The sequence below is a fragment of the Electrona antarctica genome (genome assembly GCF_951216825.1).
Source record: "Electrona antarctica genome assembly, chromosome: 6".
Taxonomy (NCBI): Eukaryota; Metazoa; Chordata; class Actinopteri; order Myctophiformes; family Myctophidae; genus Electrona; species Electrona antarctica.
Genome location: NC_136811.1, coordinates 59350011 through 59366437, shown reverse-complemented (window position 1 = coordinate 59366437; position 16427 = coordinate 59350011). Strand labels below are relative to the sequence as shown.

The 16427-nt window shown below is 46.9% G+C and overlaps 1 protein-coding gene across 1 annotated transcript in view; it reads left to right on the top strand.

Moving 5' to 3' along the window:
* The first annotated feature begins 4890 nt into the window (after positions 1–4890).
* LOC306925206 (histone-lysine N-methyltransferase 2A-like) overlaps positions 4891–16427 on the top strand; it is a 167316-nt gene continuing 155779 nt past the window's right edge. Inside the window, 1 exon segment of the mRNA XM_079503897.1 lies at positions 4891–5418. Coding sequence (XP_079360023.1) covers positions 4978–5418 — 441 coding nt within the window. The 5' untranslated portion in view covers positions 4891–4977.

The window sequence follows — 16427 nt, the reverse complement described above, 5'->3', positions numbered from 1 at the left end:
GAGTATAGTTCCACTTCTACTCAAACTACACTCCATCTTATAAGTACAATCTGTAGGTACTAGTACTGGAGTACTAGTACCTACTATACTCAGTACTTTACTGAGTGTAGTTCCACTTCTACTCAAACTACACTCCATCTCTGAGGCAAACATTATACTTTTACTCCTTTACAATTATTTCAAAACTTTTGTTGGTAGTTACTTTGTAGATTTTGATTATAATTACAAAACACATTAGCCCTATTGGCCATTTGAGAAAATAGCCATTCTACATTTGAAAACGTAAAGTATTATTTTTGTATTAATTATTAAATGGAACATTCTGCATAATGAGTATTTTCTACCTTTGGTACTATAAAGTATGGCTACATTTTAATATACTATAAAGTATGGCTACATTTTAATATACTATAAAGTATGGCTACATTTTAATATACTATAAAGTATGGCTACATTTTAATATACTATAAAGTATGGCTACATTTTAATATACTATAAAGTATGGCTACATTTTAATATACTATAAAGTATGGCTACATTTTAATATACTATAAAGTATGGCTACATTTTAATATACTATAAAGTATGGCTACATTTTAATATACTATAAAGTATGGCTACATTTTAATACCAATGATAATGTTGTGCTTTTACTCAAGTCATTTTTGAATTCCAGACTTTTATTGCGAACGCAGTGATTGCGAACGCAGTGAGCATTTACTATGAGACCCAGCAGATCACGTCTGTGTGTGTGTGTGTGTGTCTGTGTGTGTGTCACGCTGTAACACCACCCGCCCACCACCAGAGGGCGCAGCTGTATCACACACAAAAACACACACACACATGCACGCACACACACACGCACGCACGCGCACACACACACACACACACACACACACACACACACACACACACACACACACACACACACACACACACACACACACACACACACAAAACTTAACTTAAAAAAAAAAAAAACTTAACTGGTCACCTGGGACGTATCCTCAGTGATGTATCCCAAGGTCACCTGGGACGTATCCTCAGTGATGTATCCCAAGGTCACCTGGGACGTATCCTCAGTGATGTATCCCAAGGTCACCTGGGACGTATCCTCAGTGATGTATCCCAAGGTCACCTGGGACGTATCCTCAGTGATGTATCCCAAGGTCACCTGGGACGTATCCTCAGTGATGTATCCCAAGGTCACCTGGGACGTATCCTCAGTGATGTATCCCAAGGTCACCACCTGGGACGTATCCTCAGTGATGTATCCCAAGGTCACCTGGGACGTATCCTCAGTGATGTATCCCAAGGTCACCTGGGACGTATCCTCAGTGATGTATTGAAGGTCATCAGGGTTTCGGGTCTCCCAACATCATACCCCTCACTCAGGCGACCCAGCCAGGGCGATCAAGTCCCGACTTACGTCCCAGTAGCTACCCTCGATCAGTCCCATTAGGGAAAGACCAGGACCACATGCACAATCCATTGGAACTACTCCAGAACTATACTCTGCCGCGACTGGAAGGTACGCTTCTGGTGCATGGAAGGACTAGGCCAGGGGTGCCCAAAAGGTAGATCATGATCTACCAGTAGATCACAAAGGCTGTGCAGGTAGACCACATGACATGACCCTAAATATATATAAAAAAGGAATCTGCCACTTGAATTCAGGTGACTTGATTGATTGATATGAAAAAGGGCCTCTTACTCAAACCCACAATGAAATACTTTGTTTTGTGTTGCATTACAAAGGGAAAAAAAGCCCTAGCAATGTCATTTCCCCCCTCCTCTATTTCCCATTCCAAGTGTGTTTGTCTTTATGCAGGTACATTCTTTTCATATTGTTTTTGTGTAGGCCTATAGATCTTGTTGAGCTGGTCATTTTGAAAGTAGCTCTCAAGTCAAAAAAGTGTGGGCACCTCTGGACTATAGGCTCTGTACCAGACACTTCATTCAGGAGTGGTGGGCAATATGGTTTCGCATACTCCACCCGAGCGAGAAGGTGGTGCTACGGCTCCGCTTGCTGCTTGAATGGCCCTCATAAAGGCCTTCCTCCTCACGGAGGACACAGGCTGGGGGTGCTAACCCATACTGCTCACCCTGGAGGACACAGGCTGGGGTGCTAACCCATACTGCTCCCCCTGGAGGACACAGGCTGGGGCGCGAACCCACACCCACACTGCTCGCCCTGGAGGACACAGGCTGGGGCGCTAACCCATACTGCTCCCCCTGGAGGACACAGGCTGGGGCGCTAACCCATACTGCTCCCCCTGGAGGACACAGGCTGGGGCGCTAACCCACACTGCTCACCCTGGAGGACACAGGCTGGGGCGCTAACCCATACTGCTCACCCTGGAGGACACAGGCTGGGGCGCTAACCCACACTGCTCACCCTGGAGGACACAGGCTGGGGCGCTAACCCACACTGCTCACCCTGGAGGACACAGGCTGGGGCGCTAACCCATACTGCTCCCCCTGGAGGACACAGGCTGGGGCGCTAACCCATACTGCTCACCCTGGAGGAAACAGGCTGGGGCGCTAACCCACACTGCTCCCCCTGGAGGACACAGGCTGGGGCACTAACCCACACTGCTCCCCCTGGAGGACACAGGCTGGGGCACTAACCCATACTGCTCACCCTGGAGGACACAGGCTGGGGCACTAACCCACACTGCTCACCCTGGAGGACACAGGCTGGGGCACTAACCCACACTGCTCACCCTGGAGGACACAGGCTGGGGCGCTAACCCACACTGCTCACCCTGGAGGACACAGGCTGGGGCGCTAACCCATACTGCTCACCCTGGAGGACACAGGCTGGGGCACTAACCCACACTGCTCCCCCTGGAGGACACAGGCTGGGGCGCTAACCCATACTGCTCCCCCTGGAGGACACAGGCTGGGGTGCTAACCCACACCCACACTGCTCCCCCTGGAGGACACAGGCTGGGGCGCTAACCCACACTGCTCACCCTGGAGGAAACAGGCTGGGGCGCTAACCCATACTGCTCACCCTGGAGGACACAGGCTGGGGTGCTAACCCATACTGCTCCCCCTGGAGGACACAGGCTGGGGCGCTAACCCACACTGCTCACCCTGGAGGACACAGGCTGGGGCGCTAACCCACACTGCTCCCCCTGGAGGACACAGGCTGGGGCGCTAACCCACACCCACACTGCTCACCCTGGAGGACACAGGCTGGGGCGCTAACCCACACCCACACTGCTCACCCTGGAGGACACAGGCTGGGGTGCTAACCCATACTGCTCACCCTGGAAGACACAGGCTGGGGCGCTAACCCACACTGCTCCCCCTGGAGGACACAGGCTGGGGTGCTAACCCATACTGCTCACCCTGGAGGACACAGGCTGGGGCGCTAACCCATACTGCTCACCCGGGTGCCGTCTACATTCCGGCTGTCACCCGTCTCTCCGGTGGTCACCAGACTATACCTGGTTGTCACATACCGGTAGTCTATTCCTATGAGTCACTATAGAAGAACTATATATAACAAAAAACATGGCAACTGTTCAGTGATGTATCCCAAGGTCATCAGGTTTTCGGGTCTCTCGAACATCATACCCCTCACTCAGGCAACCCAGCCGGGGTGATCAAGTCCCGACTTACGTCCCAGTAGCTACCCTCAATCAGTCCCATTAGGGAAAGACCAGGGCCACTCCAGACTTCCCCGGCCGGAATGCTGGACTTTTGATTTTTGACAGAAAAAGCATTTCCAGATTTCTAGATACACAGATGATTGATGAGATAATATTTATTATCCCTTACCCACCAAATAAAATACTATTAATATTGCTCTCAATAATACCAATATTATTAATATTAATGTCAATATCAATAATAATAACAATTAATAATAATTATAATAATGATAATACTTAGTAATCATAATAATAATGATGATAATAACAATAATATAATAATAACAATAATAGCAGTAATCATAATAATAATGATGATAATAACAATAATATAATAATAACAATAATAGCAGTAATAATAGTAGTAACAATAATTACAATAATAATTATAGGATCTCTTATTTATGTGAACACACATAAACACACCTACATACACATGCATAAAGTGAGTGGCAGATCGAGTGGCAAAGTGAATTTAATGTTGTTTAAAGTCGTTTAATGCAATTAGACTTTTCTGTGTGGCTGTCGAGGCCAGAAAGTAGTTATTTGCCACTCAGTAGGCGTTCCCGCATAACCTCCGGGTATGATGATGATGTCACGCGCATACCCTCTAGTAGCTATACTGTATCCAACCAACCACCCCAATAAACATTACAAACAAATACATTAAAAACATGGATGTTTTCTTTATTTTGTACAGGGGGTCAGTTCTGCATTGCAGCCTTCTGGCTGTTAGATCTGTCCTGATGAGGGCTGTTAGATCTGTCCTGATGAGGGCTGTTAGATCTGTCCTGATGAGGGCTGTTAGATCTGTCCTGATGAGGGCTGTTAGATCTGTCCTGATGAGGGCTGTTAGATCTGTTCTGATGAGGGCTGTTAGATCTGTCCTGATGAGGGCTGTTAGATCTGTTCTGATGAGGCCAGGTCAGGTTCAGTTGATGACGAGGGGAAAGAAAGAGAGTCATTGGACGGACAGACAGACAGACAGACAGACAGACAGACAGACAGACAGACAGACAGACAGACAGACAGACAGACAGACAGACAGACAGACAAACTACATTTCCCATGCGGCATTGCGGCCGCCCCCCCCCCCCCCCCACCATCCCGCGCAGCTACGCTTCCTTCCCTCTCTAGTGTGTGTGCGTGTATGGTGTGTGTACACGGTGTGTGTGTGTGTGTGTGTCTCCACCATCCATCCATACAGACAGAGGCTACACACACAGCCAGGACTAGGAGAGCTGCTGCTGCTGTTGCTACAAGACAAGCTATCTGGATCTACTGTATACTGTTGTTGCTACACAGAGACATCATGGCGGCAGCCTCTGGAGCCTCAGCCCAGGGACCCTGCAGCGCCATGGCGGGCGGAGGAGCAGGAGGAGCCGGGGGAGGAGGAGCAGGCACGGCGGCGCGGGGCCGCTTCCCCGGCCGGCCCTGGTCCTCTCGCAGCCGCCTCCGCTCCGAGAAGCGCTGGCAGCTCGGCCGCTTCTCCTCCTCGGGCTCCGGGGGAGGGGGCTCCGGGAACACCGGAACCTCCTGGTCCTCCTCGTCCGACCACCAGGCCTCCTCCTCGGCCGCCGCGCTGCTCCTGGAGGAGGCGGCGGCGGCGCTGGGAGGCCTCGGCGGGCCTCCTCCTCCCAACCCGAGCCTCGGCCTCGCGTCGGGCTCCGAGCGGGGCTCCCCGGTGCCTCTGCTGGGCCTGGAGGCCGTGCTGGGGACCCCCCTCTCCGGCTCTAGGAGCGGGAGCGAAGAGGTTAGTTTAATAATACAGCTTTTTATTGTGTTGTTTACGTCTTGTTGTGATTATTAAAGTCCCAGCGAGGCTGACGTTTATTATAATTACTGTTATTTATTAGCGTATGTTTTGTTTTAGTGACAACAGGAGAGAAAATGTCAACATGAAGCCCGTTAGCTTCATGCTAACGGGAGTTAGCATGCCCCCCCCCCCCACACCCCCACCGAGAGAGAGAGAGAGAGACACACACACACACACACACACACACACACACACACCATGCACAGCTCTGTAGATGTACATTATGATATAAAATGAGCACATTGTTATAATGCATGCTTGTAGATCTGTTCTCTTTTGGGGGCCAAAGGCACAGAACACATGCACTTAAACCCGTTTAGTGTCTAATATCTGCGCTACTACACTTTGTGTATTACCTCTAAAAACATATGGATGTTTAATGACGCAGTAATTAAATAATGGACATTTTAATATCCGACATTAAATGTAGTGACAGATTAAATGTCAGATGAAGAAAGGACGTCAGTTTGGTTGTAAACATGGATGTTGATTTCACTTCATCTCATCCTGACTGACACACACACACACACACACACACACACACACACTGTGTGTCATTTAGGAAAACAGAGCACACACACATCCCCAAGACTAACTTTTGGCAGACTGAGAGACTAACAATAATATATAAATACAGAATAGAAACGGAGAGAACGTTCTGAGGCCAACTGTAGCTCCCATTCTAATATTTCTGTTCCTTATGAGTCGAGCTAACCTCTAAGCTAACACAGGGCTAGCCTCTATGCTAACCTCCATGCTAACACAAAGAAGGGGACGGCTAATGCAGTGGCTAATGCTAGCTAGCTGCTGGACTCTGCTTACACACACACTGCTAACTACAGCCATACTCTGTACTGTATGTCTGTCTCTGTCTCTCTCTCTGTCTCTCTCTGTCTCTCACTGTGTGTGTGTGTGTGTGTGTGTGTGTGTGTGTGTGTGTGTGTGTGTGCTTCATGCTATAAACATGGAGGTTATTATAACCATTCAATTACATAATATTCAAATGAGCTTCATTGGCATGAGAAAACATATGTTCACATTGTGTCAAATATAAAATCAGGTACAAATGGGGAAAGTATGTACAGATGGAGGTACAGCATTGTGTAAACATAAAGTATATACAGTTGGAGGTACAGCATTGTGTAAACATAAAGTATATACAGTTGGAGGTACATCAATGTGTAAACATAAAGTATATACAGTTGGAGGTACAGCATTGTGTAAACAGAACTATTTCACATTGTGTTGGGGGGGCGCAGTTGTTCAGCGGTAGAGCGGCCGGATGGAACCGCAAGGTTCCCGGTTCGATCCCTGTGGGCTCCCTCAGAGTTAGTGTGGACGTGAGCAAGACTCTGAACCCCTGATTGCTCCCGATGTGCAGGTTGGCGCCTTGCATGGTTTCCTCCGCCATCGGTGTGTGAATGTGTGTGTGAATGTGTGCATTACACAATCTATGTAAATGTGTGTGTTTGAATGGGTGAATGTTATGCACATCTCTGTAAAGCCTTGGATAAAGGCGCTACTATATAAATGCAGTTTTACATGTTATACAGGGTTTCAAGCTTTTCTGGGTCACATTTGGGATAAATAGTAGCATTTTGTTTAATCTCAAGACTATTTTCATAGCATACAAAACACCTCAGATTCAGGGTCTATGTTAGATCAGCTAGCAGGCTGCTAACATCATGTAGCCAGCCAGTCAACCAGCCAGTCAGTCAGTCAGCCAGCCAGCCAGCCAGCCAGCAAGGCCAGCCAGCCAGTCAGTCAGCCAGTCAGTCAGTGTGTAGTGGTGGTGGGTTCCCCAAACACACTTTATACATCGATCACTGGCACAGAGAGGGTGATCACTGGCACAGAGAGGGTGATCACTGGCACAGGGAGGGTGATCACTGGCACAGGGAGGGTGATCACTGGCACAGGGAGGGTGATCACTGGCACAGGGAGGGTGATCACTTGCACAGGGAGGGTGATCACTTGCACAGGGAGGGTGATCACTTGCACAGGGAGGGTGATCACTGGCACAGGGAGGGTGATCACTTGCACAGGGAGGGTGATCACTTGCACAGGGAGGGTGATCACTGGCACAGGGAGGGTGATCACTTGCACAGGGAGGGTGATCACTTGCACACTGGCACAGGGAGGGTGATCACTGGCACAGGGAGGGTGATCACTTGCACACTGGCACAGGGAGGGTGATCACTGGCACAGGGAGGGTGATCACTTGCACAGGGAGGGTGATCACTTGCACACTGGCACAGGGAGGGTGATCACTGGCACAGGGAGGGTGATCACTGGCACAGGGAGGGTGATCACTGGCACAGGGAGGGTGATCACTGGCACAGGGAGGGTGATCACTGGCACAGGGAGGGTGATCACTTGCACAGGGAGGGTGATCACTTGCACAGGGAGGGTGATCACTGGCACAGGGAGGGTGATCACTGGCACAGGGAGGGTGATCACTTGCACACTGGCACAGGGAGGGTGATCACTTGCACACTGGCACAGGGAGGGTGATCACTGGCACAGGGAGGGTGATCACTGGCACAGGGAGGGTGATCACTGGCACAGGGAGGGTGATCACTGGCACAGGGAGGGTGATCACTGATGGCGTGTGATCACGAAAATGAAAACATGGCACTTCATGTGAAAAAGGTTGCAGACCTCTGGGCTAGCAGACAGCTAATGTCCACCCTAGGTGTGTGTGTGGTGTGTGTGGTGTGTGTGTGTGTGGTGTGTGTGTGTGTGTGTGTGTGTGTGTGCTTCATGCTATAAACATGGAGGTTATTATAACCATTCAATTACATAATATTCAAATGAGCTTCATTGGCATGAGAAAACATATGTTCACATTGTGTCAAATATAAAATCAGGTACAAATGGGGAAAGTATGTACAGATGGAGGTACAGCATTGTGTAAACATAAAGTATATACAGTTGGAGGTACAGCATTGTGTAAACATAAAGTATATACAGTTGGAGGTACATCAATGTGTAAACATAAAGTATATACAGTTGGAGGTACAGCATTGTGTAAACAGAACTATTTCACATTGTGTTGGGGGGGCGCAGTTGTTCAGCGGTAGAGCGGCCGGATGGAACCGCAAGGTTCCCGGTTCGATCCCTGTGGGCTCCCTCAGAGTTAGTGTGGACGTGAGCAAGACTCTGAACCCCTGATTGCTCCCGATGTGCAGGTTGGCGCCTTGCATGGTTTCCTCCGCCATCGGTGTGTGAATGTGTGTGTGAATGTGTGCATTACACAATCTATGTAAATGTGTGTGTTTGAATGGGTGAATGTTATGCACATCTCTGTAAAGCCTTGGATAAAGGCGCTACTATATAAATGCAGTTTTACATGTTATACAGGGTTTCAAGCTTTTCTGGGTCACATTTGGGATAAATAGTAGCATTTTGTTTAATCTCAAGACTATTTTCATAGCATACAAAACACCTCAGATTCAGGGTCTATGTTAGATCAGCTAGCAGGCTGCTAACATCATGTAGCCAGCCAGTCAACCAGCCAGTCAGTCAGTCAGCCAGCCAGCCAGCCAGCCAGCAAGGCCAGCCAGCCAGTCAGTCAGCCAGTCAGTCAGTGTGTAGTGGTGGTGGGTTCCCCAAACACACTTTATACATCGATCACTGGCACAGAGAGGGTGATCACTGGCACAGAGAGGGTGATCACTGGCACAGGGAGGGTGATCACTGGCACAGGGAGGGTGATCACTGGCACAGGGAGGGTGATCACTGGCACAGGGAGGGTGATCACTTGCACAGGGAGGGTGATCACTTGCACAGGGAGGGTGATCACTTGCACAGGGAGGGTGATCACTGGCACAGGGAGGGTGATCACTTGCACAGGGAGGGTGATCACTTGCACAGGGAGGGTGATCACTGGCACAGGGAGGGTGATCACTTGCACAGGGAGGGTGATCACTTGCACACTGGCACAGGGAGGGTGATCACTGGCACAGGGAGGGTGATCACTTGCACACTGGCACAGGGAGGGTGATCACTGGCACAGGGAGGGTGATCACTTGCACAGGGAGGGTGATCACTTGCACACTGGCACAGGGAGGGTGATCACTGGCACAGGGAGGGTGATCACCCAGGGAGGGTGATCACTGGCACAGGGAGGGTGATCACTGGCACAGGGAGGGTGATCACTGGCACAGGGAGGGTGATCACTTGCACAGGGAGGGTGATCACTTGCACAGGGAGGGTGATCACTGGCACAGGGAGGGTGATCACTGGCACAGGGAGGGTGATCACTTGCACACTGGCACAGGGAGGGTGATCACTTGCACACTGGCACAGGGAGGGTGATCACTGGCACAGGGAGGGTGATCACTGGCACAGGGAGGGTGATCACTGGCACAGGGAGGGTGATCACTGGCACAGGGAGGGTGATCACTGGCACAGGGAGGGTGATCACTGGCACAGGGAGGGTGATCACTGATGGCGTGTGATCACGAAAATGAAAACATGGCACTTCATGTGAAAAAGGTTGCAGACCTCTGGGCTAGCAGACAGCTAATGTCCACCCTAGGTGTGTGTGTGGTGTGTGTGGTGTGTGTGTGTGTGGTGTGTGTGTGTGTGTGTGTGTGTGTGTGTGGTGTGTGTGATGGAGGGAACGGGACACAGGGGAGACGACAGGGCTTACAGTTAGTGCTGCACCATTCTTGATCAAAATGTTGAACTCTCATCTCTCAATTCTATTTTTTATGTATTGTCTTTAGTCTGTAGTTGCTGAACATTACTACATTAATTATATATAATATGTATTGTCTTTAGTCTGTAGTTGCTGAACATTACTACGTTAATTATATATAATATGTATTGTCTTTAGTCTGTAGTTGCTGAACATTACTACGTTAATTATATATAATATGTATTGTCTTTAGTCTGTAGTTGCTGAACATTACTATGTTAATTATATATAATATGTATTGTCTTTAGTCTGTAGTTGCTGAACATTACTATGTTCTAAATGTCACCTGGAGCCATAACTACTGTGGTTTTCAAAGTGCTTAAAGACTTAAACCTCTTAAAGTCTCTCTTGTAGCAAAAACACAAGAGTAACTAAAATGAAGTGGACAGACAACTGAACTACTAGCTGCACCGTTCTGGATCACATTTAGAAATTAGATCTATTCTAAATTAGATCTCTTAGGTGTCTGAATTTAGAGTCCTACTTCAGCGACGTTAGAGTACAGTGCCGAGTACGGTACTCCATCCCAGGACCCCCGGAGGGTGACATGATTGCGTCCGTTCTCTATTCAGTGAGTCTAAGGATGCAGACTATTTGCATCACTGTGTCACCTCATCCTCACGGCTGTAGCAGCGCACGCACGCACGCACGCACGCACGCACGCACGCACGCATGCACTCAACATGCGTCCATTCACACAGAAGCTCACCTGGTTGCACTGCATACACATGCACAATGGTTAGTGCTGCACAATTCATCGAAAGAAGAAGAAAAAAAGATCAGTCTAGATTCACACACCTGTGGTGTAGATTCACACACCTGTGGTCTAGATTCACACACCTGTGGTCTAGATTCACACACCTGTGGTGTAGATTCACACACCTGTGGTCTAGATTCACACACCTGTGGTCTAGATTCACACACCTGTGGTGTAGATTCACACACCTGTGGTGTAGATTCACACACCTGTGGTCTAGATTCACACACCTGTGGTGTAGATTCATAGCCTGGCTAATAAGCCAGACTAATATCACACAACACTGTCGCGGTATATCAGTCTGGGCTGGCTCCACTTGGATTTCATTTCCTGGGGAACATTTTCTCTTCGACGCAATTGGTCAGAGCTACTGTCAGTCAAAGGTCTCAAGCATTGAACGTCACTGTACCAAAGCCCGCCTATATTGCATACCGTGTCCCGATTGGTCCGACCTGTTCTCTGCTGTAGGAAAGAGGCGTGCTACTGAGCCTCGCCAGACCGTAATCCGCTGGTAGGCAACCTTTTTTTGCCAACGGCTGATTCGGTCTGGTTTATTAACCAGGCTAGTAGATTCACACACCTGTGGTCTAGATTCACACACCTGTGGTCTAGATTCACACACCTGTGGTCTAGATTCACACACCTGTGGTCTAGATTCACACACCTGTGGTGTAGATTCACACACCTGTGGTCTTGATTCACACACCTGTGGTGTAGATTCACACACCTGTGGTCTAGATTCACACACCTGTGGTGTAGATTCACACACCTGTGGTCTAGATTCACACACCTGTGGTCTAGATTCACACACCTGTGGTGTAGAATCACACACCTGTGGTCTAGATTCACACACCTGTGGTCTAGATTCACACATCTGTGGTCTAGATTCACACACCTGTGGTGTAGAATCTCATTTTGTGAAGAATTATGTTTGCTCTTATGTTTTTGCTACAAAAGAGAGAGACTTTAAGAGAGGTTTAAGTCTTTAAACACTTTGATGTTGTCTGTTTAAGCCACAGTAGTTATGGCTCCAGGTGTTTAAGCCACAGTAGTTATGGCTCCAGGTGTTTAAACCACAGTAGTTATGGCTCCAGGTGTTTAAAGACAGTAGTTATGGCTCCAGGTGTTTAAAGACAGTAGTTATGGCTCCAGGTGTTTAAAGACAGTAGTTATGGCTCCAGGTGTTTAAAGACAGTAGTTATGGCTCCAGGTGTTTAAAGACAGTAGTTATGGCTCCAGGTGTTTAAAGACAGTAGTTATGGCTCCAGGTGTTTAAAGACAGTAGTTATGGCTCCAGGTGTTTAAAGACAGTAGTTATGACTCCAGGTGTTTAAAGACAGTAGTTATGGCTCCAGGTGTTTAAACCACAGTAGTTATGGCTCCAGGTGTTTAAAGACAGTAGTTATGGCTCCAGGTGTTTAAAGACAGTAGTTATGGCTCCAGGTGTTTAAAGACAGTAGTTATGGCTCCAGGTGTTTAAAGACAGTAGTTATGGCTCCAGGTGTTTAAAGACAGTAGTTATGGCTCCAGGTGTTTAAAGACAGTAGTTATGGCTCCAGGTGTTTAAAGACAGTAGTTATGGCTCCAGGTGTTTAAAGACAGTAGTTATGGCCCCAGGTGTTTAAAGACAGTAGTTATGGCTCCAGGTGTTTAAAGACAGTAGTTATGGCTCCAGGTGTTTAAAGACAGTAGTTATGGCTCCAGGTGTTTAAAGACAGTAGTTATGGCTCCAGGTGTTTAAAGACAGTAGTTATGGCTCCAGGTGTTTAAAGACAGTAGTTATGGCTCCAGGTGTTTAAACCACAGTAGTTATGGCCCCAGGTGTTTAAGCCACAGTAGTTATGGCTCCAGGTGTTTAAAGACAGTAGTTATGGCTCCAGGTGTTTAAGCCACAGTAGTTATGGCTCCAGGTTTTTAAAGACAGTAGTTATGGCTCCAGGTGTTTAAAGACAGTAGTTATGGCTCCAGGTGTTTAAACCACAGTAGTTATGGCTCCAGGTGTTTAAAGACAGTAGTTATGGCTCCAGGTGTTTAAAGACAGTAGTTATGGCTCCAGGTGTTTAAAGACAGTAGTTATGGCTCCAGGTGTTTAAAGACAGTAGTTATGGCTCCAGGTGTTTAAACCACAGTAGTTATGGCTCCAGGTGTTTAAAGACAGTAGTTATGGCTCCAGGTGTTTAAAGACAGTAGTTATGGCTCCAGGTGTTTAAAGACAGTAGTTATGGCTCCAGGTGTTTAAAGACAGTAGTTATGGCTCCAGGTGTTTAAAGACAGTAGTTATGGCTCCAGGTGTTTAAAGACAGTAGTTATGGCTCCAGGTGTTTAAAGACAGTAGTTATGGCTCCAGGTGTTTAAAGACAGTAGTTATGGCTCCAGGTGTTTAAAGACAGTAGTTATGGCTCCAGGTGTTTAAGCCACAGTAGTTATGGCTCCAGGTGTTTAAAGACAGTAGTTATGGCTCCAGGTGTTTAAAGACAGTAGTTATGGCTCCAGGTGTTTAAAGACAGTAGTTATGGCTCCAGGTGTTTAAACCACAGTAGTTATGGCTCCAGGTGTTTAAAGACAGTAGTTATGGCTCCAGGTGTTTAAACCACAGTAGTTATGGCTCCAGGTGTTTAAAGACAGTAGTCATGGCTCCAGGTGTTTAAAGACAGTAGTTATGGCTCCAGGTGTTTAAACCACAGTAGTTATGGCTCCAGGTGTTTAAACCACAGTAGTTATGGCTCCAGGTGTTTAAAGACAGTAGTCATGGCTCCAGGTGTTTAAAGACAGTAGTTATGGCTCCAGGTGTTTAAACCACAGTAGTTATGGCTCCAGGTGTTTAAAGACAGTAGTTATGGCTCCAGGTGTTTAAAGACAGTAGTTATGGCTCCAGGTGTTTAAAGACAGTAGTTATGGCTCCAGGTGTTTAAAGACAGTAGTTATGGCTCCAGGTGTTTAAAGACAGTAGTTATGGCTCCAGGTGTTTAAAGACAGTAGTTATGGCTCCAGGTGTTTAAAGACAGTAGTTATGGCTCCAGGTGTTTAAAGACAGTAGTTATGGCTCCAGGTGTTTAAAGACAGTAGTTATGGCTCCAGGTGTTTAAAGACAGTAGTTATGGCTCCAGGTGTTTAAAGACAGTAGTTATGGCTCCAGGTGTTTAAAGACAGTAGTTATGGCTCCAGGTGTTTAAAGACAGTAGTTATGGCTCCAGGTGTTTAAAGACAGTAGTTATGGCTCCAGGTGTTTAAAGACAGTAGTTATGGCTCCAGGTGTTTAAAGACAGTAGTTATGGCTCCAGGTGTTTAAAGACAGTAGTTATGGCTCCAGGTGTTTAAAGACAGTAGTTATGGCTCCAGGTGTTTAAAGACAGTAGTTATGGCTCCAGGTGTTTAAAGACAGTAGTTATGGCTCCAGGTGTTTAAAGACAGTAGTTATGGCTCCAGGTGTTTAAAGACAGTAGTTATGGCTCCAGGTGTTTAAAGACAGTAGTTATGGCTCCAGGTGTTTAAAGACAGTAGTTATGGCTCCAGGTGTTTAAAGACAGTAGTTATGGCTCCAGGTGTTTAAAGACAGTAGTTATGGCTCCAGGTGTTTAAAGACAGTAGTTATGGCTCCATGTGTTTAAAGACAGTAGTTATGGCTCCAGGTGTTTAAAGACAGTAGTTATGGCTCCAGGTGTTTAAAGACAGTAGTTATGGCTCCAGGTGTTTAAAGACAGTAGTTATGGCTCCAGGTGTTTAAGCCACAGTAGTTATGGCTCCAGGTGTTTAAAACCACAGTAGTTATGGCTCCAGGTGTTTAAAACCACAGTAGTTATGGCTCCAGGTGTTTAAACCACAGTAGTTATGGCTCCAGGTGTTTAAACCACAGTAGTTATGGCTCCAGGTGTTTAAAGACAGTAGTTATGGCTCCAGGTGTTTAAACCACAGTAGTTATGGCTCCAGGTGTTTAAACCACAGTAGTTATGGCTCCAGGTGTTTAAAGACAGTAGTTATGGCTCCAGGTGTTTAAAGACAGTAGTTATGGCTCCATGTGTTTAAAGACAGTAGTTATGGCTCCAGGTGTTTAAAGACAGTAGTTATGGCTCCAGGTGTTTAAACCACAGTAGTTATGGCTCCAGGTGTTTAAAGACAGTAGTTATGGCTCCAGGTGTTTAAAGACAGTAGTTATGGCTCCAGGTGTTTAAAGACAGTAGTTATGGCTCCATGTGTTTAAAGACAGTAGTTATGGCTCCAGGTGTTTAAAGACAGTAGTTATGGCTCCAGGTGTTTAAACCACAGTAGTTATGGCTCCAGGTGTTTAAAGACAGTAGTTATGGCTCCAGGTGTTTAAACCACAGTAGTTATGGCTCCAGGTGTTTAAACCACAGTAGTTATGGCTCCAGGTGTTTAAAGACAGTAGTTATGGCTCCAGGTGTTTAAAGACAGTAGTTATGGCTCCAGGTGTTTAAAGACAGTAGTTATGGCTCCAGGTGTTTAAAGACAGTAGTTATGGCTCCAGGTGTTTAAACCACAGTAGTTATGGCTCCAGGTGTTTAAACCACAGTAGTTATGGCTCCAGGTGTTTAAAGACAGTAGTTATGGCTCCAGGTGTTTAAAGACAGTAGTTATGGCTCCAGGTGTTTAAACCACAGTAGTTATGGCTCCAGGTGTTTAAAGACAGTAGTTATGGCTCCAGGTGTTTAAAGACAGTAGTTATGGCTCCAGGTGTTTAAAGACAGTAGTTATGGCTCCAGGTGTTTAAAGACAGTAGTTATGGCTCCAGGTGTTTAAACCACAGTAGTTATGGCTCCATGTGTTTAAAGACAGTAGTTATGGCTCCAGGTGTTTAAAGACAGTAGTTATGGCTCCAGGTGTTTAAACCACAGTAGTTATGGCTCCAGGTGTTTAAAGACAGTAGTTATGGCTCCAGGTGTTTAAAGACAGTAGTTATGGCTCCAGGTGTTTAAACCACAGTAGTTATGGCTCCAGGTGTTTAAAGACAGTAGTTATGGCTCCAGGTGTTTAAAGACAGTAGTTATGGCTCCAGGTGTTTAAAGACAGTAGTTATGGCTCCAGGTGTTTAAAGACAGTAGTTATGGCTCCAGGTGTTTAAACCACAGTAGTTATGGCTCCAGGTGTTTAAAGACAGTAGTTATGGCTCCAGGTGTTTAAAGACAGTAGTTATGGCTCCAGGTGTTTAAAGACAGTAGTTATGGCTCCAGGTGTTTAAACCACAGTAGTTATGGCTCCAGGTGTTTAAAGACAGTAGTTATGGCTCCAGGTGTTTAAAGACAGTAGTTATGGCTCCAGGTGTTTGAAGACAGTAGTTATGGCTCCAGGTGTTTAAAGACAGTAGTTATGGCTCCAGGTGTTTAAAGACAGTAGTTATGGCTCCAGGTGTTTAAAGACAGTAGTTATGGCTCCAGGTGTTTAAAGACAGTAGTTATGGCTCCAGGTGTTTAAAGACAGTAGTTATGGCTCCAGGTGTTTAAAGACAGTAGTTATGGCTCCAGGTGTTTA